Below are 24939 nucleotides of genomic sequence, written 5' to 3' on the forward strand. Positions count from 1 at the left end.
AATCCCTAAGATTTCATATGCTTTCTTCTAGAATTTTTTTTTTTTTTACTTTTAGTTCTTACATTTAGTCTGTAATTCATTTCCAGTTAATTTTTGTATAAGGTGTGAGGTAAGGTTAACTGTTTTGCATGTTGCTAGTCATTTGTTCCAGTACCATCTGACAAAAAGTTTACCCCTTCCACCACTGAACCTTGGTATCTTTGTCAAAAAAATTAACTGACTATACACACATGGATCTACTTCTGAATTTCTTGCTTTGTTTCACTGATCGATGTCTGTCTATGCCAATATCAGACTGATTACAGTAGCTTTATAATAAATCTTGAAATCACTATCAGTGAAACCAGTATATCTTCCAATTTTGGTTATTTTATGACCTTTGCATTTTTATATAAATTTAAAATTAGCTTGTCAATTTCTACCTGCTTAAAAAAAGTCTAAAAATTTTTGATTGGGATTACAATGAATCTTTAGATCAATTTGGGAAGAACTGACATCTTAAAAATACTTTTCAACCCATAAATATGCTATGTATCTCTATTTATTTAGGTTTTTTGGACTTAAAGACTCTACAGATAAGAAAGTAGTCATCTAATACAGGAAGTTAAGGAAGACCACGGTAACCACAGAACTGTGAGATCAAATGGCTGTGAAGGAATTGGTTTATTTATTTATTTACTGTTTAGGGATTATTTTTTATTGAAACATAACTGACATATAACATTGTGTAAATTTAAGGGGTACAATGTGTTGATTTTGAACACTTATATAACACAATACGATTACCACTGTAGCATTAGCTAGTACTTCCATTACATCATTTAATATTTCATTTTGTGGCGAGAACATTTAAGATCTAGTTTCTTAGTAACTTGAAGAATATAGTAGAGTCTTGTTAGCTGTAACCACAATGCCATCTCTAGAACTCACTTACCTTCTAACTGCAAGTTTGTGCTCCTTTAACCAGTATCTCCCCAATCCATTTATTTATTTTTACAATATTCTATTGTTATCTCTTTAATATCTGAAGGGTGTGCAGTTTTATGTCACTCTTTTATTCCCAAAATTGGTAATGTGTGTCTTCTTTTTTTATGATCTTCTCAAGAACTGGCTTTCAATTTTACTGGTTTTCTTTTTATTAACCTCCATTTTTGCTTACCTTGGGTTTAATTTGCTCTTACCTTTCTGGTTTTAATCTTAAGGTGAAAGCTTAGAAACGTTTGAAACATTTCCCTAATAAGAGTGTTCAGTGCTATAATCTCCCTCTAAGCACTACTTTAACTGCATTCTACAAGTTTTCAGATTGTGGAGACGGAAATTAACTTGTGAAAAGTAGGTAATAATGCAAATAATTCTTGTCCATAAAAATGCAGACTGAGCCCTGGTGGAATACAGTTATCATCCTGTGGACAATAAAGCCTTAGCAGTAAGTTTAAAAGTACTAATGTGATATCTACTAAACAATATTAGAAATGTTTCAGGAAATACACTCAATTAACCCATGCATCATATTAGTTCATACAACGCACATTAAGTCATGAAAAAGGGAAAAAAATATTTTTCTGAGTTCTTCTGCACCAATCCTTTTTTCTACTGCCAAGTATTTTGGGTAATATTGAACAGCGGACTAGCCCCCAAACAGATCAGTGGGTTTTATTTTAAATTACTAATCAGATAAAACTCCTTAAGAATATTCTTTAAAGTACAGCTTCCAGCCCAAACTATTTCAAATAATAATAATTTCCAATAAAGTTTATTATCTATATTTTAAAAACCAAAATAAACATCTTAGTATTTTTAAAATTTTGTAATTTAAGAAATCAATAACTTACACTTGGACAAATGTAACAAAATAAGCACTTTAACAATTACCACATAAACAGCTACCCAGTTTTCATCATTATGCAAAAAAGCTTTAAAAGAGTCTTTTTACCTTTTATTTCCAATAAGCATAATGACCATGTTTGAATTGGAATGCTGGCGGGCATCTTCTAACCAGGTTGTCAAGTGGTTGAACGTGTCTCTCCTAAACACAGATGATCATTTGATTACTATTTTCAAAGTATTTTCCCACAGTGGTGTACGATAAACAGTATAGATAATAAAAGATTAAAGATAACTATTTTTAGCCATATCCAATTATGTAATGAGAAACAGATTTCAAGCACAGTATCTGGAGTTAGAGCTCACTGATTATAGTTCAGCTCAGAAATTAAACATAACGTCACTTTAGGAAATTCCAGTGTATAAATATTATTACCAAATCGATCAACTTGGGGTGCTTATTCATATAAGAGAATAACTTGGTTACAGATTTCTACAGTAAAATTTAAATTTAACTTAAGGCACACAGGTTTTTAGGGTAAACAGCCAGGGCATAAAGGCAAAGTTATACTTTTATTACTGATAGCCATGTTTAGAAAAATGCTCTGCATTGACTACTGAACCAAAACATTTCCAAGTTCTCACCTTGTAATATCATACACTAGTAAAGCCCCTGCTGCGCCTCTGTAATATGACCTTGTGATGGAACGAAAGGACTCTTGCCCTGCCTGTGAGGAAAGAAAAGGGTGAGAGTTTCCTTTAATACATTGTCCTCTATATTTTCTTGTTATTTATATGCAGACTATGGGCAGGTAGGGAATGAGTGCATAAAGGGAAAAAAGAAACCCTAACTTCACCAGACTTAAGAAAAAGTCACATAACACCACTATTGCTCAAGTCAACCAGATGCACATCCCCCCACCCCACAACAAGACCTCTAAGACTTTTTTGGCAATCCCTGACAACCCAATTTACTGAATGGCTTCACAATACATGAATCATTACTAGAGCACAGAATGGACTCCTAGCAACTAAGCTCTGAAGACAAATTTGAAAGGAAGCAAATAACCCAGAGCCTCACATTTGAATTCAATAACCCACTCCCTGGGGCAGCTGTTGACACTAGAATAAATAAAGTCCATTGTAAATAAATGATGAATGACATCTTTACGCCCACCATCTGCTGGTGTAAAGGTTGTTGGAAGGCCAAGGATGCAGATTTTATCAGTTATACCATAAACTGCAGTGAGCTTTCAACAGTCATCAGATGGAATTCTTTGAGCAATCATTTTATTATGAAAAACAGAAAGTGGTTCTGAATTTAATTTATATAATTTTTTTCTCTACACATAATCAATTTTCTCTGTATTTGATATATAATGCTTGTCAAAGGCAACAGGACGTAAAAGTCATCTTTATATCCACTTGTGAAAACAGACTTCAAAGATTATGCAAAATTAGTTAACTTCTTCTATGAATGGCACTAACGTTCTGTATTTTAAGAAAAGCTGGTGTGGGATATGCTTACTGCCTCTGAGACAATTCTTCTCAAAAATACTTTTTCATTTTTAATTACTTCTTTTCTACCTTTGATAAAAAATAAGCATGTAAATTAAGTAAACATAAAGCCAGTTTTCACAATTTTTGGGTTTAAATCTACTAATTCCTGGAAAAATATTCATGTCTGCATATTCCAGGTTCTGATCTTCCAGTGCAAATATTAAGCCCTCCCTGCCCTCAGAACGCACACAGACTGCTCAGGTTCTGCCCTGTTCTAACACTGCAATCCCTTGCTTTTGCTGGCCCTCCCACTGCACTCCCTCCCTTCCATGCCCCCCACTGCCAGTGCCTAGCATTGAGTCTGGCATACAGCAGGAATGTGGAGAAAGCCTGTTGAGTGAAAGAATAAATTCTAATGTCTCAGTCAAATGCACAGAATGGTCTTTACTCCATTCTACCTAAATGAGTGGACATCAGTAAGTCCCGACATACTAAGGTTCAGTGAAAATAACTGCTATGTGGAAACTAAAGATCAGACCCTCTTTTGGTAACTCAAAAGCAATTCTGGCACTTAGAATAACGTCTTACGATAAATCAGATACTGAGAAAGCCACACATAAAAGGGCTATTAAAAATAGCTAATTTATTTTACACAGTTTGAGCTTAAAACATTAAATGATACTAGCTGGAAGCATGAAATTAATTACTTTTATATAATTTATTGAGACATCTTTCAAAAAAAAGCTTTTCAAATCCAAGTTCAAAATGCAAGCATTATGGGAATTTCTTCTTTAACTGCTCAGAATGGGAAAACCAAGGACTAGATATTAAGAGATCACTGTGAATTATACACACCAAGGAAGAATTATGTGGTTTACAACACAAAAAAGATAAATATTTTATTAGTTCAAAATGAAAATCAGGTTTAGAGCTCTTGTGTCTCCCAAACCTAAACAATGAGCAAAGGCAAAAGTTCCTTAAAACAATCTTGGCGGCTCCTGCTGTGGGATGAGCTAAAATGAACACAGCAGACCTCTGAACAACACGGGTTTGAACTGTGTGGGTACACTTACATGTGGACTTTTTCTAATGGCAAATAATAAAGTACTACACAACCTGCAGTTGGCTGAATCCATAGATGTGAAAGAACTGTGGATACGGAGGAACCACAGATTTGAAGGGCCAACTACAGATTATATCCAGATTTTTGACTGCGTGGAGAGTTGGCAGCCCTAACCCCCATGCTGTTCAAGGGTTAACTGTGCACTGCTACAGATCTTACAGAAGAACATCACTGTAAGGTCTAAAACTTCAGTGTTCATAGTCCAGACAAGACATAGTAAAAGGGAAAAAAAATTAAGGAGAAGCACACATTTACATACCATTCCCATTCTTCCTGAGTTGTTTTACAAAGAAAAAACATTCTATAATATGGAAATAATGTATGTAATGTATCACTTTATACTGAATCCACAGAATCTGGATTTTGTCCATCATTACAAAATCAAATAAAAACTCAAGTCAATAAAAATGACACATTCCAACCGAGGACTATGAATGTAGCTGTGCTTCTTAAAATCTTTAATTACTTTATAATAAATGAAGATCAGTAATCAGAATAGTTTTCAAATTCTTGAGACCTGACTTGTAGGAACGACCCCTCACCCTTTAGCCTAGTCTCTTGGCTAAAGACACTGGATGCCTTGAAATAAATCTCTCCCCAAAAAGTGTTTTATTTTGGCTTCTCCAACTATGAACAGACTATTAGACAACAACTAACTGCATAAAGCTAGCCCAATGACTAATTTTCCTGATCATATTAACGCAAAGTAATCTAGTTCCTTAAAAGTACTTTAATATAAACCTGTCCAGACTGTGACTGACTGATGCTGTTTTAAGTGAAAAAGAATGCCAACTTAGGACATGTAGTTTTTGATTCTCTTCAGTAAAAGATGGTGGCTTAAAGAGATTTTAGAAGCTTGAAATTGAACAAGATACAGAATTCTCTGTAGTGAGGGACTCCTAATAGCAGCTAAAGGTGTAAAAGAAAATGCATTTAATGACATCACAACTGGCTAAGTGAACAGCACTAGGAAACCTGGCTGGGGTGGCAGAGTGGACCATCAGCTTAACTCAAAATATAGCTGTTTGATTTCTGGGAAAAAAATCCCAACAAGATACCAGGTGTACAAACACCAGAGCAAGTCAGCCTCAAGAGCTAACAGGTACGCTCACTTTTGGTGATGCTTACCACTAACATCACAGCCATAGAACATCTGTGAAAAAGAATCTTACAGTCCTTCATTTTCCACTTGAGGGTTGTTAATCAAATAAATCTGATTATTTGCCCCATACCTTTAAAATTTACCTCCAAACACCAGATAAAGATTCCCCCAAACTGGCTTCTCCACGTCCCCGAGTCTCTGTTGGTAACGATTTTTGTAGTAAACAGTCTGGCAACATAACTCCTCTTCCTCTCCTGTTACCTCCATAATATACAATGATTTTTTTCGCTGTTTTCTTTATGGGGGGAGGTAATTGGGTTTATTTATTTATACTTGGAGGAGGTACTGGTGATTGAAGCCAGGACCTCGTGCCTGCTAAGCACGCACTCTACCGCTTGAGCTACAGCCCCCCCGCCCATAATATACAACTTTTCACACATCAAGGTATTGCTCAAAAATCTCTACCCTGAACATAAGGCTCTTGGGTATCTGATCTCTAGAATTTTACATTATTATTCAATAAAAGTCTTGTTCATACAGCCACTTCTTTCTACTGGTATTCTGCCAATATTCTGAATATTCTTGCTTTTGTGCCTCTGTTTAAGTCTTTCTCCTGAAAAACGATTTTCTCCTCCCTCTACTTATCCAATTTCTATTCACTTTGAGGACCAGTTCAAGCTCCCTAATCCTCTCACGAAGCTGGGAAGCTTGTCTACCACGGCCTCTACTTACCCCTTTCTCCTCACAAATCCAAAAGCAATTTCGTGTGATCATTTGGTTCTAATACTATTGATCAGATAAAATGAACACACTGCTCAAATGCTTATCTTTTTTCTTCTTTAGTTCTCCTTGAGGGATAGCCTAACTCAGGATACTGAAGTGTATTTATAGAAGGCACTCAAATTTTATGTTATCTTGATTGATTCCAAAGAGCCAGTCAAGTTAGAAAATTAAGATTTCTGAAAATCAGTATTACAGTAATACCTTTTACTTTCATTATTAGTCATTTATCTAACAACTCCAGCTATACAGACCTGGCCAAGAGCCAGAAAGAAAAAAAAGGATTTCTAGGTAGCCAAATAAGCTGTCCACGCCCAAGCATGGAATCTCAGGTACTTTCTTAAGCAGACTCACCTTAAAAATCTAGATCTAATTGACATGACATTGTAAACTGACTATACGATTAAAATCTAGGTCTGTGATCGAGGAACTGCTATGGTTGAGGAAAAAGACTGAAATCTATACGTATGAACAAGACTTCTGGTTTGGACGACAGCAAGATTAGTAAGAATCAAAGCAATTTTTAGGCTGCCTCAGTGTCTACATAGCAAAGATGGAGAAAAAGTCAACCTTGACTATTTAATTTTAGGTCCTTTAAGGGAGTCTCATATGAAAACTAAGGTAGTTCCTGGAAGAGAAATAAAGGTTGTAAGTATCTAGGAAGAAGAGCAGATGTTGAATGCTTTAACAAATGTAGTCTGAAAAAAAGACTTAGAAGATGTAACTGCCGACTTCAGATTCTTTTAACACTGCCATATGAGAGAAGCTGGAGACCACAGGTGGGAGGTAAACATTATGTGGAATGGCACATCTAAGATAGTTTCCTATCCCTGTGGTTGTTCAAGGAAATGCTGATGAAGGATCAATGGTGAAACAGCTGGACCTCCAAAAGCCTCTCAGCACCTGGGGTTGGGGGACGGGGCGAGAGGAGTGGCAGAGGTGGGCTTGCTTCCCAGGGCTGGACTCCAGGCTCCTTCTCTAGCCTCCCTGAATTCTGGCCATCCATCCTCACCACTCCATTGAGACAACAAAAAATTCTCATTTTGGGGGTAAGAAGTTGGATATAAACTGACACATTTTACAAAGGACCAAAAAAAAAAAAAAAAAAAAAAAGCCTGTGATTTGCTGAAAAGGTACTTTTAGCATATAGGTTTCACGTGATTTTTTATGTTGTTCCACTAACTCTTACTTGATGGGAGAAATATTTGTCAATCTAGTAACACTTTCAGGGAAGCTGAACATATACATGGACTTAAAACATCCATACTACAACTTTTGGGGAGAATAAAATTTACTTGGATATGGTGGGAAGGCAACCGAAAAAGTAACAAAAAGCAAAAGACAAGCTAGAAAAGGTAAGTAAAGGCGGGATGAGGGTCTATGGGTGAGAATGGTACTGGGTACAAGTTAAGTCTGTCCTAGGACTTACCCTGACAGATAACAAGAAAATCAAACATCTGATGTCTCACAGAAGAAGTCACATGGGGCCAGGGGAAAGTGTCTCACGGGGTGTACTGGTAACTGTTACCACTGCTTCCAGCAAGGCCTCCAGGGAGTACCTACTGGCAGCTATTCTTACTATTTTCGAAAGAAAGTAAAATTTTGTGGAGGTGGAAATTTTGCAAGAAACCCTTTTTTTCTTTTTCTTTTTCTTGTGAATGGAAATGGATATATAATGGGTGACAAACACCCTAAGATACTGAGACTCAGTCACTGGGAACAAAAATTCATTTCCTTAAGGCTCATAAAAAAACCGTAACATTTGGCAAACTTTTCCCTGAAGGACTCCAGAAGGGTTCTGTAGGTATCCTGGGCCAGGAATAGCCATGACCCATGCTACTAAAAATGTAGCTTGCTATACAAATGTATAGGCACACTGCAATACATTAACACCACATGGAGAACCATGTTCCACCCAGATATAAACTAAGTGTGGGACCAACCTTAAGGTTTGTCAGATAATGTCTATTAAAGAGTTCTGGAAGTTAAGTATAAAAGTTAAGAAGAAGAAAACCAATGATGATAAGAGGAAAAGCTATAAGGCAGAAACTCAAGAAACTACTTTCAAAAGTAACACATTAGAAGTTTTTGCACAGTCCTTAAAATCTGGAGGCCAGTGGTTCCTAGCACCCTCCACACGGAAGCCCTGGGATTCTTTTTTGGGGCCAGGACGTCTTCAAAGGCACCAGTCTCTCCATTAGACACAGAGGGAAGAAAACCGCCCTCTGCCTTTCTAGAGGAAGTGTGAACAAGGGGTTCTTCTTTTTTCTGTTTCCCTTTCATACTGTCCAGCATAACTAATTACCATAGATTTCTTCTGAAAGATCGCTCAATGTAGAACAATTAACTCATAAGCTAAGGAAAATAAAACGTTCTCATCAAAGGCAGGCATGACTAGTAAACCTAGGATACAAACAACTAGGGAATCAATGATTTGTTCAAGTTTCAAAAATTTAGGCTGGGGGAGATTATTTAAGAGAACACACTGAGGATAGAAAAAAATTGAATAAACAAAATAAACTACAGTTAGGTGGTCTGTGCCTAAAACATCACATAATTTTTGTTACTATATTAAACTTTCCTTTTGAAATCATGTACTTCAGGAGATGGTATCTCTTGAACACATCCACATCTTCATCCTACAAGCTGCTTAGACAGAATGAGATGCTTTACTCATTCATTCAATAAAATTTACCAATCAATGTATCAGCCACTAAACTAAGGATATAAACAAGGTACAAAGCTTAAGACACAGATGGTCATTTCCCTCATGATGCTTACTCTGAGGAGGGTAAACGTGAACAAAAAAACTGTGATAACAATGGGATAAGAGCTATAAAAGAAATATGCATAAAATATTATGGGGAGAATCAGCTATCCCCCTGGGGGGTCAGGAAGGCTCCACGAGAGCTGCCATCTGAGATGATGTTAAATGGAAAAGGGTGAAAAAGTACTTCAGGCAAAGCAAGTATTTATGCAGAGCACAAGGTATGAAAACTATTTATTAAAGAAGAGCAAGCAGTTTGGGTCACACTACACTGAAGGCTGTGTGCTGGACAAGTTTATTAGCTAAGAAAGCAACCTGGTTTATGTAGAACAATCACTTTTGAAAAAGAAGAGAAACTTTTAATACAGAAGTAGGAAATACTTCTTTTTGGCTAGAGAGCATTCGTTTTACATCTCTAGGAAAGAAGGGACTATGCATATTTTATTTCTCTCTTTTCTGTGCAGTTTTGAAATTACATTGCCCAAGAGAATATAAATCCAGAAGTTATGAACTGTTACAGGCTTGGGGGGAAAACACTAAGAAATCGTGAAAGCATAAATCTTCACTGAAAATGAAGAAATAAGAAAGCATAATAACATAAAGTCCAATGTATAACTCTGGGACACAGCAAGGCAGAGATGAGGGTCTTCCGTTTCAGGGATGACTCTGTGACACAGAGGAGTGAAGTATCAGGAACCCAGGTCCCACGACAGCCTTCAGAAACTTAGTGGTCTTCCTGGGAACCCAGCCTGTGAGACTGAATATTCTTCAAGGTGCCTTCCTTCAATGGCTATTACTGGTGATGACTATAAAATTCCACATATTTTATATTTCATTGACTAGTTTAGTGGTGTGTTCTTCATCATAACAGGAGACCTTTTTGATGTTCCTCAAAGGGGGTTCTTGAAGCATTAAGTTCTAATCGCCTTAAGGCAGTGGTGCTCAAAGTGTGGTCCCCAGCCCACCGGGCGTCCCTGAGACACCTTGTGGGCCCTAGGAGGTCCTCCATTTCTCAACTACCTATTTGTGTGAGGTTTTATTTTCTTCATACACTTTAACTAAATAACACACCTAATACTCATGCAGAGGCAGATATGAGAACCCAGCTTCTACTAAGCAGAGAGTAAAAGAGATTTTTCAAAATCTAACAAAATGACACTCTCCATACTGGAAAAATGTAGTTTTTTGTTTTGGAAAAACAGTTAATTTCCATAAAAGCTACATTTTTTTATCCTAACACATATGAGTTTATTATGGTTATTTTACAATGAATTAATAATCGACGATTTAATAAGTTTCTCAGTTTTAATTTCTAATATGGCAAATATCGGTAGCTATAAACCACATAAGCAAAGGTTCTTTGAGGTCTCCACTAACTTCTAAGAGTATAAAAGAATCCTGAGACCAAAAAGTTTGGGAACCGCTACCTTACAGTATTCATGGTATATAATAAAGTAATTTCTCTTTTATGCAACTAGGATGGGGAAATAAAGACAACAGTCACTCAAATCATGTTCTGTGGTTCAGATGAGAAACTGCCATTAAAAACTATGTAACATGACATGTAATAAGCACTCAATGAATGTAAATGACAGAATGAGGGGTGAGAGCAAGGTAGCTTCAAATGGTTAGAACCAAGTCATACTTTTAAAATAAATTAATAAACTGATTAAGTGACTCTATGGTACTGACATTCATATTTTACTTCATATGTGTACTTTAGACAAACTGCTTGTTTTTCTTAAAAACAGTTTCTAGAGCATTTCTGTCTAGACCACATAACCAGAGCATTCGCTTAAAAACGTTCACCAACAACTGCCCCTGGGGTATGCCTGCTGAAACACCGCACAATGAACACCAGTCTTTTCTGGTACCACATTTTACCTCACGGCTGCAGGAGCATTGGTGTCTAACAAACCATTAACAGGCATAAAATAACATTAAAACAAAACAAACATACAATGTACTTTTGTAAAACAACTTTATTGAGGTCATACAATATAGTTTTGCTATACTTACTGTATCCCATATCTGAAGTTTTATCTGTTTCCCATCGATAGTTATCATTCGAGCACCGAACTCTACACCTGAAAAGAGAAAATGTTTTGTTACACAAACTAGTGGGAATATATTTCACATTTATAGATTTTTTTTAAAAAAGGGTGTCTATTTCTAGGACATGATATGCCAAGTGATAGATACAGATTAACAAATACAGCTCCTATCCTTAGAAAACATGTAACCCAAGGGAGAGGTGCTAATTAAGACATGAGCTAAGGATATAACTGAAACACTTAGATATTTGAGTCTAGTAGAGGCAAGAAACCAACTGTGGTCTTCATATTTCAGAAGCTCAGTAATATTAAAAAAAAAAAAACCCAACTAGAAATGAAATTCAAGAACCATAATTATTAGTCACAAAAATTAATATTTCTTAAAAACCATTAATGTGGTATAAATATCACTAAAACAGATAGATGAATTTCAACATCATAGTTTTGGTCCCCAGCATGAGTTATCAAGTAGGAAAGAAATCTCCAAATCACCCACTACAGATAACCACTGTTTAAACATATCTTCAGACATTGCTCCATGAATAAATACACATAGAAGTATATAATTTTATATAAATGGGAGCACATAAATGCTGTTCTGCAGTCTGCTTTTCAGTCAATGTCAAACATTATTCCATGCCACAAATATCTTTATCAATCAATAAATGTGTAAAACTACAGCATTATTCGTGATGGCTGTGTAATATTCCTCTGTGGGTGTGCACGTATACATATACACACGTTTTATTAAGTTGGTACTCTATTGTTACAATTTTTGGTTGTTTACAAATTTTCACTAAGTAGTTAATGCTAAAATGAACTTTCTGCATACATTTTTCAATTTATGATTAGGACTTTTGGCAAATTACAGGAAATAGGATTGCAGGTTAAAGGGAATACAAACTTTACACTTATAAGTTTACTACTTTGGCTTTTTCCCTTACATTTATCATATCTTTTGAAAGTATTCGTTCAATAATCAAAATGGGAAGAGAAAAAGACGGGATAATTTCAGAACAGCAAATAGCTGTGAAGGAGACTCTGCAAGGAGTCTATCACTTATGTTCCACCAAGTCACTACTGCTTGGAGTGTGTTCTGTCAGTATTTCGATCAGAGTCAGGGTGAAGGGAAGACACACATGGTCCCCAGAAACCAGATGTCATCTTGGCAGAAAAACAGCTTTTAGTTGCCCAGGGAAGGGCTTACTGCCCAGTGCCAGAATTCCATTTCAGCATCTCCTATAATTCCCCCAACTGTGATGGGGAGAGTGAGATAGGAAGGTAATCTGTTCTCCCAGTATACGTAACTTCATGGAGTTTTTACTCTGTATTTTCATACTTATTCCATCCCAGAGGCACAGTCAATACAAAGCAACTATTGGTATGTTTCTCAGATGCAGACATACAGGAAAGCTAAAGAAGAGAGACTCTGGAGGTCAGGATGCACTAGAAGGAGAAATGCAAAATTGTAAAATTATGCCATATAAAACCATCACAGTGTACATAGCTGTCTATCTATCTACATACATGCATCTATATTCTGTGCCATGGGGGTGGGGAGGCACACAAAGCAACCATCCACTGGCTTCCTATTAGTGACATGAAAATAAGAGTAATTGAGGAAAGAAACCAAGTGGCTGAGTAAGGTACAAATGTTCTCTGAAATATCCAGTATTTAAAAGGAATGTTCTAAAGTACAAAATTCTACATATTAGCAAGATATTTGACAAAATGGAAGCCTTTTCATGAATCTATTATTTATAGCCACAGAGAGAAATCCTATTTTTCCTTCCATTGTCATGGAGGGGCTTTTAACCACAATCCAGAAACATCTGCATTGCTCAATAGGATTCAAGATTTCTTCAATTCAATGCATAATGTCAAATTTGCCAAAAAACGACTGCAAATCAGAAACAGACCCTTGACTGATACTAAGGGTGGGCAGACAAGGCAAGCAAGGGCGAGCAGATGCTCCTTCTCTGGAAACAACATCTTGAGCACAGGGATAAAGACACTGAAACTGACTGGCAACCATTCCATCCTCTGCAGCAGGATGGCTGTTATGGTTCCTGCTTCCTGGCCTCTTAAGATGGCTTCGTCCCTGCCCATTCCCAAGTCCAAGTCTCCACCCTCCTGTGGGTTCTTTATACAATTCTAGATATTCTAATACATTGCCTTTGCTTAACTTAAGCCATAATTGAGTTTTGGTATTTTTATCTCTTTACTCAAAGTACATAGAGATTACTGAAGCTTAAAATGTCTTTAAACAAAGATTTTGCCTCTAAAAATATATCCAATTTTAAAGACATGTTATATTAAAATCAGGATTGTTTCTAAAGCAGGGAAATACAAGAATGCTGTTTCAGCTTCACTTATTTTTATTTTTTAATAGGTTTACTTATTAACAGGGTGAAGACAGAGTAAAAAACAAGAGGCCAAGAAACTAGTTAAATAGCTACTGTGTTATCCAAGAATGAGATAAAGAATGACGGAAGGAAGATAGAGAATGATACACATCTCAAAAGAAAAAATTGACAAGCACAGCTGATTACTGAGAAACTATGATTTCTGTTTTCCTATCAAATGAAACAAAAACAAAGAATTCAATTTCAGCTTCAGAAACATAACTCTTCCCAATTTACCTTTTCAGAGCTGGATTCAGGGCAGGTTTTACCTTGGTACTCTATGTGGCAAAAGAAAACACTGAAACTTCAAGAGTCTTGGAAGTCTCGGAAACAAACAAAACCCCAAAATCTTATTTCTCTTCTGGACTGTTAAAAATTTTAAATCTTTTCCCTTAAATATATGCATGCTTGAGAATCTCATTTAGAAAGGTTCCTTATCTTTTTTAAAAAATGGGATAAAACATCATGCCCTGTGTCCTTGAGGCTCTTCCCAGATACATTTTCAAGTAACAGACAATTTGGCTGACAGAGAAATTGTCTTTGGAGCCAAAGGCCAGGACTCACTTACCCGACATTGTCAGGGAGTGATGCTGTTTTTTTTCCAGATATGTTATTCTCTTCCCAGGACAAAATACTCTGAAGGTAAATACATACTTTCTAATTACCTCTAGATCATTACCATCCTTGCATAGTAAGTACTTGCATCATTACATAGTAACCATTTATTGAGCATTCAATAATCGATACCTGCTAACTGTGTGACCCTGAGCAAGTCATTAAATCTCTTCTGTGTTTTAATTTTTCTTATCTGCAAATGGTATCCAATAAGATTTCTTTTTCATGATTAAAAGGGTTACTACATACAAAATAAGTGCCTGGCAGACAGTAAATATTATTATTTTATATTGCACACCCAAATTTCTAAGCCACCACTAACATAACTAATGATGACAGCCCCAGTGAAGAGGGCCACCTGCCAGGCCAGGGGACTGAGGAGATGCAGAGGCAGAGTGAGGCTCCGTCCCCAGGCGGAGCTGCCAAAGCAGAGAGCAGAGCTGGGGGTCAAGCAGTCGGGCTGAGCCTTCGCAGACCAACCTGAGAAAAAACAAACCTGCTCCTGGAACTTAAGACACTGCAAAGTCAAAACAGAGCCTTGATTTCCCTAATTCTAGAAACAAAGGGAAAGCTAGATATAAAAAAGCAATTTCATTAATTTTCTATGAAAAATAAACAGGAAAAGTCATACTTAAAGGTAAAACAATAGAGGAATTCAAGTTACACTGACAAATAGATTACAGTGTGCTCAGCTTGTAAATTATTCCAGAGATCTTGGTCATAAACGACAAAAACAAACTAAAAGGTATATAGATATTAGCTAAGAAAAAATTATGTCTTACAGATAAGACCAAACTGTCTACTTACAACATGCAAAATAATTAATTTAACAATAATAATGGTGAAAAAAAGTCAACTGACAATAGCAACAAAATCTATAAAACACCAAAACAAACTTAAAACCATAAGGCCTGTATGAAGAAAATTGTAAAACTTTACTGAAGAGTATTTAAAAAGTTGGAATAAATGAAAACATATATTATGTGTATAAATAATCTTAATACAATAAAAACATTAACTGCCTTCAAATTAACCTACAAATTTAATACATTTCTTACCAAATTTTAAAAGCCTCATTGAAAAATTTTCAATTTGGCAAACTGAGACTAAAGTTCATCTGGAAAGACAAATATACAAGAATAATCAAAAAAAACTCAGAAAAAGAAAAATGCCAATCATATATTAAGTATACTAAAAGTTACTACAAATACTGCAGTGTGATACTGCCTCACGCAATAGAAGAAAAACAAAAAACATGAATGGAATAGATTTGAGGTTCCCCAAACAGGCTCACTCACACAGAGATTTAGCATATGACAAAAGTGATGGTTCAAATAGGACAGGAAGAATGGCTTACTTAATTAACACCCTGGGGCTACAAGTTAAAAAGGGATTAAATAAAATCACATACAGAACCATAAACCAGATGGAGTACAAATTTACTGCATTAGAAGAACATCTGAAAGAATATGTATGTAATTTTTGCACTGAGGTGCCTTCCTTAGTAAGATCTGAAAGCCATAAAGAAAAGCATCAATGGATTTGATTAAAGATAACCAGCAGTAGAAGGGGCGAAGATACAAACAGGTAATTAAAAGGAAGACATAGAAGTGTTTCTTAAACATATAAAGAATGCTCAGGCTCACTTAAAATTAAGGAACTGAAAAGTAAAATAACCACTTTCCCCACTCCAAGGCACAAGTATTTAAAAACATCAATAAGATGTAGTGGAGGCAAGGGTGAGGAGAAACAGGTACTTCAGTACATCAATGGAGGAATCACAAATTAGAACAGCTTTGTACGTGTGTTTATGATATATTTAAAAACTCTAGAAGGCGACACACATACCAAATTCTTCACAGTGGTTGCTGGAGGGCAAAGGCAAGTCAAAATCAGGAATACAGTCTTTGTGAGAGCTCAATTAGATGTTCACAAGAGGTCTTTAAAGCCATCTTTCGAGTTCTCGGCAGTGATAATTCTAGGTAACTATCAAAGAATTGAACCCCAGATAAATGAGGCATATTTTAAACATATCCTGTGGGGAGCCTGATAGGGGAAATGATGCTTCAGTTCTACCACCTTCTCCCAAAAGTATACTTTCACTCCCAGTAGTCACTTCGTACAGGTTGACTGGCTTAAGGAAGTGACGGAGAGAGTAGCTAGGTGGAATGAACATATAAATGGTGAGTCTCTAGACCAGTATTTACCAAACTGTCCATGAGCAGGTAGTAAAATAAATGTAGTGGGAATTAGTGGGCTATAATTACAATTATTTGTAAACAACATAATTGAACAGCATTAAAGGAATGCATGCATTAAGCACTATAATGCTAAAAGTTACTCTAGGGAGCCTTCCCCAGGTTGATAGTGTATTAATTTATTACCAAATATTAACGGAGTATGTACCAGGTGTTGGAGACATAGCAATGAACGAAACAGACAGACAACTCTGCTGTCATGGACTTGACTTTATATGGTGGGAGACAACGTTCACTTATATTTAACTGTATGACAAGTTAAGGAGACAAACAGATCTAGGTGACAGGATGGGTAGGGAGGGGTGTGTGCACATATGTACATTTGTGAAGATGGGAAGGAAAAAAGTCAGGAGCTATCTTGGACATGTTAAGCTTGAGATGCCTATTAGACACCCAAGAGAGGAGATTTCAGAATCAAAGTTCGATAAGGAGGGAAGTAAGAGAGCAAGAGAGGGGGAGAGTAAAAAGATGGCAGCTCAATGAATTACACATCTGATAGGGTAAATAAATTGTTAGGAACCAGAGAGTGTGAACTGAAAAGATGGGATGGATAGTAAGACAGCCAGACACATGAAACTGAGATTCTGGAGTGGTTCCAGATACTGGCAATGACAGGGTCCTGGTGTGACTAGGGGAGCGAGGAGCTGAGGTAGAGAGGAAGCAAGATCGCAGGAGGAGAGGAGGTTAAGGAACTGAGAGGCCACGCTATGTGTGCATGAGGTCAACAACAGGAAACCTATTTCCAGCTGGGTAATCACTATGCAAAAGCCACTGCTCCAATGCTTCCGAAACGTTAATGTTCATACGAACCACTTGGAGACCCTGTTCAAACGCAGAATCTGACTCGGGAGATTCTTTAACAAGCTCCCACCCGATCCTGATGCTGCTGGCCTGGCGCCACAGTCCTTGAACCATCCTTTGGGTGGCGAGGCTCTAGTCTGGATCTCCGATGTAACTGTATCCAGGAAGCTATTTATAAACTGCTTCTTTGCTTCACAGCATAACAATTCTCACTGAGATAGTAGGCAAAGGGTGGAATATTTTACAGTCTTTCCTTGTCTTTTACTTCCTCTTTTCTATCATTTAATACTTCTTAGTCATGACCCAACCTTAACCTTCTTACTATCCTCTATTCATCAAGCAAAGGTAAGTGTGCAGCAGAGTCAAGATACTGCCTTATGCCTGTTTTAACAACCAGTCCAATGTTCCTTTAGAAAGTATGTGCTAATGACTTTCTAAATTGTTTTTACATCAGAAAAATAAATTCTTGTGATGGGTGTCATAAGGTATATGAGTCAGAGTCCAATCAGAAAACAGAAACTAGATATGAGTATTCAAAACAAGAGGAGATTTAACATAGGGCACTGGTTATGTTTAAGGAAGGGCTGAGAAGCCCAAGGAGGAATGAGATGGTAAAGCAATCCAGAGGTTAACAACAGTAGGAAGCTGCGTCCCTCCCAAGGCTGGGGCGGTGGCACAGGGAGAGAAGGCAGGGTTTCCAGAGCCCAGGAGCCAGACCACCAGAGGGCCTGCTGGGCAGGGGCTGCGGTGAAAGCCATGGAGGACACACAGTTCACTCTGGCAGACAGAGAAGACCCTCGGCTTCTCTTTGCTTTCAGTCTTCTACCTCCTGGTGTCCCCATCCAGCGAACCCAGAAGGAAGCCAGCTGGTACAGTTACATGAGTTACAGTCTTCTAAATTCTCTCCTTGGGCCACTCCCTCCTATCTTTCCACAAAAGAGCCCAGGCCAACTTCCGACAGGAGGCTCAGGACATCTTCCCCGTCAGGTGCGCCGTAACTACTCAGAAATTTAAACGAGACACTTTTGTGTAGTACCCTAGACAGAAAACAATTGTTTGACAGTTGTCTCAGGGCTGTCATGCCTAACAGGTGGCCTCCAAGGTTCAGACCTACTGAGCAAAGAGCAGATCCTACACAAAAATGAACTCACCAAAGTTAAACTACATCATGAGGACAGCATAAATGAGTAGTACCTGTTTTACACATTAATACCATATATAATTAAAACTATCAAAATTAAAATGAAAGCTGCATATTCTTATTGACAGTAATGAGGAAGGGCAGATTTTAGTATATTCACAAAGTACATGTGACTTGGTTGAAAACTATTAACTGAGCTAATAATTTGATTCATAAACTCTATCTTTGATTTGGTATTTTAAAAATACATAGGACGTGAAAATCAACTTGTTACTAATAGTAAGTTAATGATACCTATATAAAGTAAGCAGTCACTGGCTGAAAAGATACATTAAGCTATCAGCTGTAAAGACGAACTAGATTTCCAACTACCTTATTTCTTCATGGTTGACTAGTTTCTAGTTGTTAATGGCTACAGCCACAGAAGAATAATCTAGATTCTTTAGCTTTCAGGGTATAAATAGAATTTTTTTTAAACAAGTAAGTATCTTGAAATGGTACGCTTACTTGAGATTTTTAGTTTTTCTCTTACTTTAATTTTATACTTTTGTGTATCAATGAATAAATAACAGCTAGTAGTTGTTGATTACTCCATACTAGTAACTGTCTCATTTGGTCTTCCCAATTGAGGAAGCTAAAAAAATGCCTGATGGTAGTTTTTCTGGATTAATAATTATCGGTAAGCCTAGAGCACTTAACTGTGTAGCCAGTCACTGTTCCAATGCTTCACATTTATTAACTCATTTACTGCTTATAATAATTTTGTGAGATTGGTATTACTATTTTTCTCATTTTACAGATAAAGAAACTGAGGCATGGGGTGGGAAAGTGGCTGCCCAGCAGGTGAGTGACAGAGCCCTGATCTGAATGCTGACAAACTGGTCCACACTCTCTGCGCTTACCTTTCCCTATGATATACTGTCTCTCAATCATTTGTATCATTAATACAGTCAAAATCCTATGTACTAATGTCTTGCGGCATTCCAATCACTTTTACAAAGTGGGTTAATACTGTTTTTACTATACATACTTATGTTTTTAAAAAGTGAGGGAGACTAAATTCTGTATAGCAACAAATCTCGTTTCACTGACTTCTGACCCATCACAATGGAATGGGCCCTCTAGCATATTCCATTTCCACCATCCAAAGCTTTTGAATGCTTCTCATCTCTTTGATAAAACTTACCAATAGTAAGGTCATGCACTGGCTGAAACCTCTTGTCTGTAAACTGTAGCAATAAGCATGATTTACCAACACCTGAAAGTTAAAAGAAAAAAAAAATAAGAGACAAAATTTACAGAAGTTAAGAAATACTTTATTGAAGCACTTGGGTAAGAGGCAGCTAGGGTTTCTGGTACTCGGTGAACAATCTGTCATGATTTCTCAGTGCTCTCGTTTCGGGCAATTAGAGGACTGATGATTTAGGGAAAAGGTGCTGACCAATCTAAGACACCCTTTCCATCCTGTCTTACTCATCCAACATTTCCGTCTGAAAGATGCATGGGGCAATAACTCCTATAAGACAGCCAATCAGGCCCTCCCGGGAGTGTGTACCACAGTGCTCATGCACTGAAGTGTGCCTGCACTTTTGTTTTTTCTGTAGTAGTGAAAACATTTAAAAACATGATACTTTCTTCTTTTTATAGTTTAACTTAGTCTCCTACAAACAAACAAAAAGTACGTGTTCAGAATCCACTTTTCCGGGAAAAGCTGCTTGCTCTATCCTCTGGCTGATTCATTTCGGGACCAACTCTAATCTGAACTGCATTCCTTCATTCTATCATGAGGTCATGAATAACTCCCAAGTTCCCAAATTAAAGGCAAATTTTCTATTTGCATCCTACTTGCCCTCTGAGGAGAACTGAATCTCGAATAGCACACCACTTCCTATTCATTTTTGTGCCCTTAACCTCACACTAGACCAAAGCTGCTTACTTCATAGCTTACATGCTCTGTACTTAAAAAACACCAACCATCCAATGCCACCAGGTGGTTAAGTTCCATTTCCAGCAGACCTGAACTTTCAGAAAGAAGGGCCAATTCTTATTATACGATTGAGCATGCTAATTTGAAACCTTAAGACAATTTTTACTGCATCTTAAAAATCTAAGAGCACTTGTGGTTTAACTGGATTACTGTATTAGGCTGGTTTTTAAATGCTCTATTATACGTATTATGACTTCTACACAGTTAAAACAATTAAATAAGTCATATTTTTGTACACTCAAGTTAAATAGAAGTCTTAATTCAATAGCTTTAAGAAACAGCAATGCTCAGATCAAGTAGCTAACTCCACAAGACTGATGCATAGAATTTCTGAGAATGTCCTTCTAACCTCTACCAACTGGTCAGAAATGCAGAAAGGAGACCTTTTACCAAAATGCCACGCTTTCTATATTTGAAAAATGCTCTAAATTGAGGCTAGATTTTTAAATGCACTCCTGGAACTTACGGTTACCTGAAATACCTTCAACAGAGAAAACAGCACTTTCAGCACCTCAACTAAAATTCTGTCCAAATCGGATGTTTTCTTGAAATAATATCCCCTTATTTTTGGGAGGAAAAATAAGCCTCTAAAATGAAACCATTACAACAGGGACAACATTTCATCATAAATAGGAATTAAAAACCCTTTTATTGGACTTCATTAAAAAAAAGCCTAAATAGTCTTAAAATAAATTTTATAAATAATAAAGCTTAATTTATAATGACAACTACACCCTTGTGTAGTAAGGGTGGGAAGGCTGTAAGGTGGGATGTGTCAAGAAACTGTGATAATAAGGCCAATGAGGACGAAGCTTCGAAGGCAGGGAGAGTCATGCCCCTAAGAGTTGAGGTTATAGGAATCTCAGGCGCCTAAGCACGCAGACCCCACAGGACTTTTCAATTACTTGTGATCAAATGGGAGATTCACTGGAGGGTTTTGGGCAGAGAGTAACATAATTTGACTTAAATTCTAAAATAATCACTCTGGCAGCTACAATGAGGATAACTTACAAGGAGAAGCAGATGAGAGCAGAAGCAGCAAGATCAGCTAAGGGGACTTTCTCAATGAAGCAACACCAGGGCTGTAGCAGTGGAGGTGACTGGAAGTGACTGAATTCTGGGCACACTCTGAAGCAGAGCCAAGAGAATTTGGTGACAGTGTGGATGGGGGTTCTGAGAGAAAAAGTACGTTTAAGTACGGCTTCAATATCTCTGTCTGAGCAAACAGAAGAGTCACTGAGATGGAGAAAACTGAAGGCAGAGTAGGAAAGACCCTCAGTTCCAGTTTGGTTATTCCGAGCTGATACGTGTATTAGACAGCCAAATGCTTATATAGGCAATGGGACATAGGAGTTGAGACCTCAGGAAAGATGCTCAGGTGGAGGGATAAGTCAGAGAGGCATCAGTATAAGGTGGTGTTTAAAGCCATATGAAGAGAGGGACCAGTAAAAAAGACATGTTGTTTTATAAAAGCACATGCTTGTTTTATAATTGCAGAATGAAACAGAAACAGAACCAACATAAAAGCAGCCTCTCTAACTCCATCCTCTACCACTGGTTTTCATTTTATACCTGGAACCTGTGAGGCCTTCACACGTCCTCTTCCCTTTCTCCGTGTGGTTTATTTCCTACCCTGCATTCTTTATGAAGCCTCTTTGCTTTTACCTCTCTGACAGTTTGGATTTTTTCCCCCTTAGTTTCTACCTAATGTCTGTTTTCTGGCCCAGGATCCCATCCGGGACACATTACCCTTGGCTGTCATGTCTCCTCCGGCTCCTCTCAGCTGTGACAATTTCTCAAACTTTCCTTGTTTCTGATGACTTTAACTCAAATCTCGAGGAGTACTGGTCAGGTATACTGTAGAATGTGCCTCAGCTGAGATCTGTCCGATTTTTTTCCCCTGTGATTGACTAGGGTTATGGGTGTTCGAGAGGAAGATGACAGAGACAGAGCACAATTTTCATCACATCATAACACTGGAACGTACTGTCAACATGACTGATTACCACTGATGTTAACTTTGATCACCTGGCTGAGGTACCCGGCCAAGTTTCTTCACTCTAAAGTTAACCTTTTTGTGGGGAGAGTATAGCTCAAATGGTAGAGCGCATGCTTAGCATGCATGAGGTTCTGGGTTTAATTCCCAGCACCTCCTCTAAAAAAGTAAGTAAACCTAATTACCTCCCTACAAAATAAAAAAAATAAAGTTAACCCTTTTTTCCCTTTGCATTTCGTACTATACTCTTTGGAAGGAAGTCACCGTGTAGCCCACTCCTCTGGGCTTACCAAAGTTTTAACCTCTGTATTTCCCTGACCTGTTTCTCTTTGCATGATGTCATCTTTCACTTGCTCCCATATCTAATCTTCTGCCCTTTCATAATGTTTTAACATTATCATGTGTATTCATTACTTTCACATTAAAAAATAAATGCAAAAGAACCCATATTTGGAATATAAACTCCTCTGAGATGGAAAAACGGCTGAAATTATCTTGTCTTTAATTTTTCACTCCCTACAACATCCTCCCCTAAACCTTGTTAATTCCAACTGTCACCAGTAATCTCTTCATTTTCACTACCATTGCCTTAGATAACCGCTAGGTGCAATTTACATTTTAAAAAATTGAAAAATAAAATAGAGTATTTACTAATTTTCATAGGGAATAAATGATAGAATATTAAATTTAACAGTAAGTAAGATAACAGATGTGGTAAAAATAGCATCCCTTTGTTTTTTTCCTCCCACTCTTGGGACTTTTCCAAACTAGTTTGTTTAACAGTGGAAAATTGCTTAATGTGAGGAGGATCAGAATAAAGAAAACTGATCTATAACTACTTCTCAGGATCTCAGAATGTCACAGTATGTTGGAACTAAAAAGGTCCTCTGTGCAGTGTTTTCTAAACAGTAGGCTGTACCCAGTTATGTCATGAAATCAATTTAGTGGATGATCAGCATTAAAAAAATAAACTAGAACAAAATAGCACGTATTAGACCATATGTAATAAATAAGATTAGGATAAGTGCTGTTTGGAAACTCCTGTTTGGAGCTACATATGCACTTACACACATATCCGAACCCTGGGTTGCAATGTACCTGTTACTGTGGCTTGTAAAAAACAAACTTGGAAATTATTCTCCAGTATCTAATCCAATCACATACCCAATGAAAGAACCCATCCACAATATTTATGCTAGTATTCATGGCAAAACAAATCAGCCGAAAAATCTAGAATACTTCTGTTCTCTTTTCGTTAGCATTTACAAGGACAAGGATCAAAGAAAAAATATGACTGAATGATCTGTTGGCAACTGAACATACATACACACACTTGGGTACTGTTAGTCACCTACCAGGTGACAATTCAATTACTTCCTTGTAAAAAAGATTTTTCTACCAGGTAAAATTAGGATGACCCTATATCCTGCTTTGCCAGGCAGGCTCAGTTACTCCTGATGTCAGATTACAGACCAGCCTGGATGATGACAGATTACAGATCATCTTGGATGATGAATCAGAAATTTCCTAAAGTGCTGATTCTCAAATGTGGTCCCCAGACCAGCAACATCAGCATTATCTGGAAACTTGTTAGAATGCAAATCATGAGCCCACCCCAGATTTACTGAGCCAGAACTCTGGGGTGGAGTCCTGAAGTCAGGGTTTCACCAAGCTCTCTAGGCGATTCTGATGTGCTCTAAAGTTTCAGAACCACTGCCCTCGATATAACCAACTAAAATGCTAGTTTCAGTGTCCAATCCTCTTCAGCTTTCCAGCTACAACTAATGTGACGCCACTGCATGCTGGGCATAACAGACAAATAACTGAAAATATGTTTCACCACAGTACAGGTTAAGTTCAAAACAAGGTTATCCTGGTTTCTACTTAGTATCTCTGGCAATTACCCAGCTTAGAATAGCTAGACTACATGATACCTGCCAAACAGCCAAAGGAGCCACTTCAAAATAGATAAGCAGTTTTAACGCAGCTATGGAATTCCATAATCAAGTTTATGAAAACATACGCTTGTCTTATTTAACATATATGCATGACTTGTAACAGTCTGCAGGTGCAAATAGGCTCCCTCCTCATACACAATCTTATTTGACCAGTACGCCTATGAGATCAGTAAAGCAGGAATAATAACCTCATTTCAAAGATGAAGAAACTGCGACCTAAGTGATATGCCTCAAGTTAACTCAGTAAGAGGCAGAACTGAAACTCAAAATCAGGTTTTTAAATTCCAAATCATATTTTTCCACTATACCATCCAATCTCCTGAATTTGTTCTTCTCAGATACATACTACTGTTTGCAACCAATCCTTCTCTCACTAAAAAGAATGCTATCTCATTTTCCCTGTATTAGTAGTAATACTAAGAGGGAGAAGGGAAATATTCTATAAGCTAAATGACTCTGGCAGAGCAGAATCTTAATGAAGAAGGTTTAAAAAAAAGTGAATATTATTTCCTAGATGCTGACTTTATCCCAAACAATAATGTTCCAGTTAATATATCAAGTACATTAACATACTTTAATCTGACCATTTTCCTAATCCTTTCATAAGCAAAGGTTCCAAATAAGAACT

At 37.2% G+C, this 24939-nt stretch overlaps 1 protein-coding gene across 1 annotated transcript in view; it reads right to left on the reverse strand.

Moving 5' to 3' along the window:
• Positions 1-24939, reverse strand: part of RAB2A (RAB2A, member RAS oncogene family) — a 62688-nt gene that overhangs the window by 24089 nt on the left and 13660 nt on the right. The window contains exons 2-5 of the mRNA XM_032470116.1: positions 19557-19628; positions 11116-11183; positions 2470-2552; positions 1934-2026 (exon numbers count right to left, since the gene is read on the reverse strand). Coding sequence (XP_032326007.1) covers positions 1934-2026; positions 2470-2552; positions 11116-11183; positions 19557-19628 — 316 coding nt within the window. The remainder of the gene's footprint in view (positions 1-1933; positions 2027-2469; positions 2553-11115; positions 11184-19556; positions 19629-24939) is intronic.

Source organism: Camelus ferus, chromosome 29 (genome assembly GCF_009834535.1).
Source record: "Camelus ferus isolate YT-003-E chromosome 29, BCGSAC_Cfer_1.0, whole genome shotgun sequence".
NCBI lineage: Eukaryota > Metazoa > Chordata > Mammalia > Artiodactyla > Camelidae > Camelus > Camelus ferus.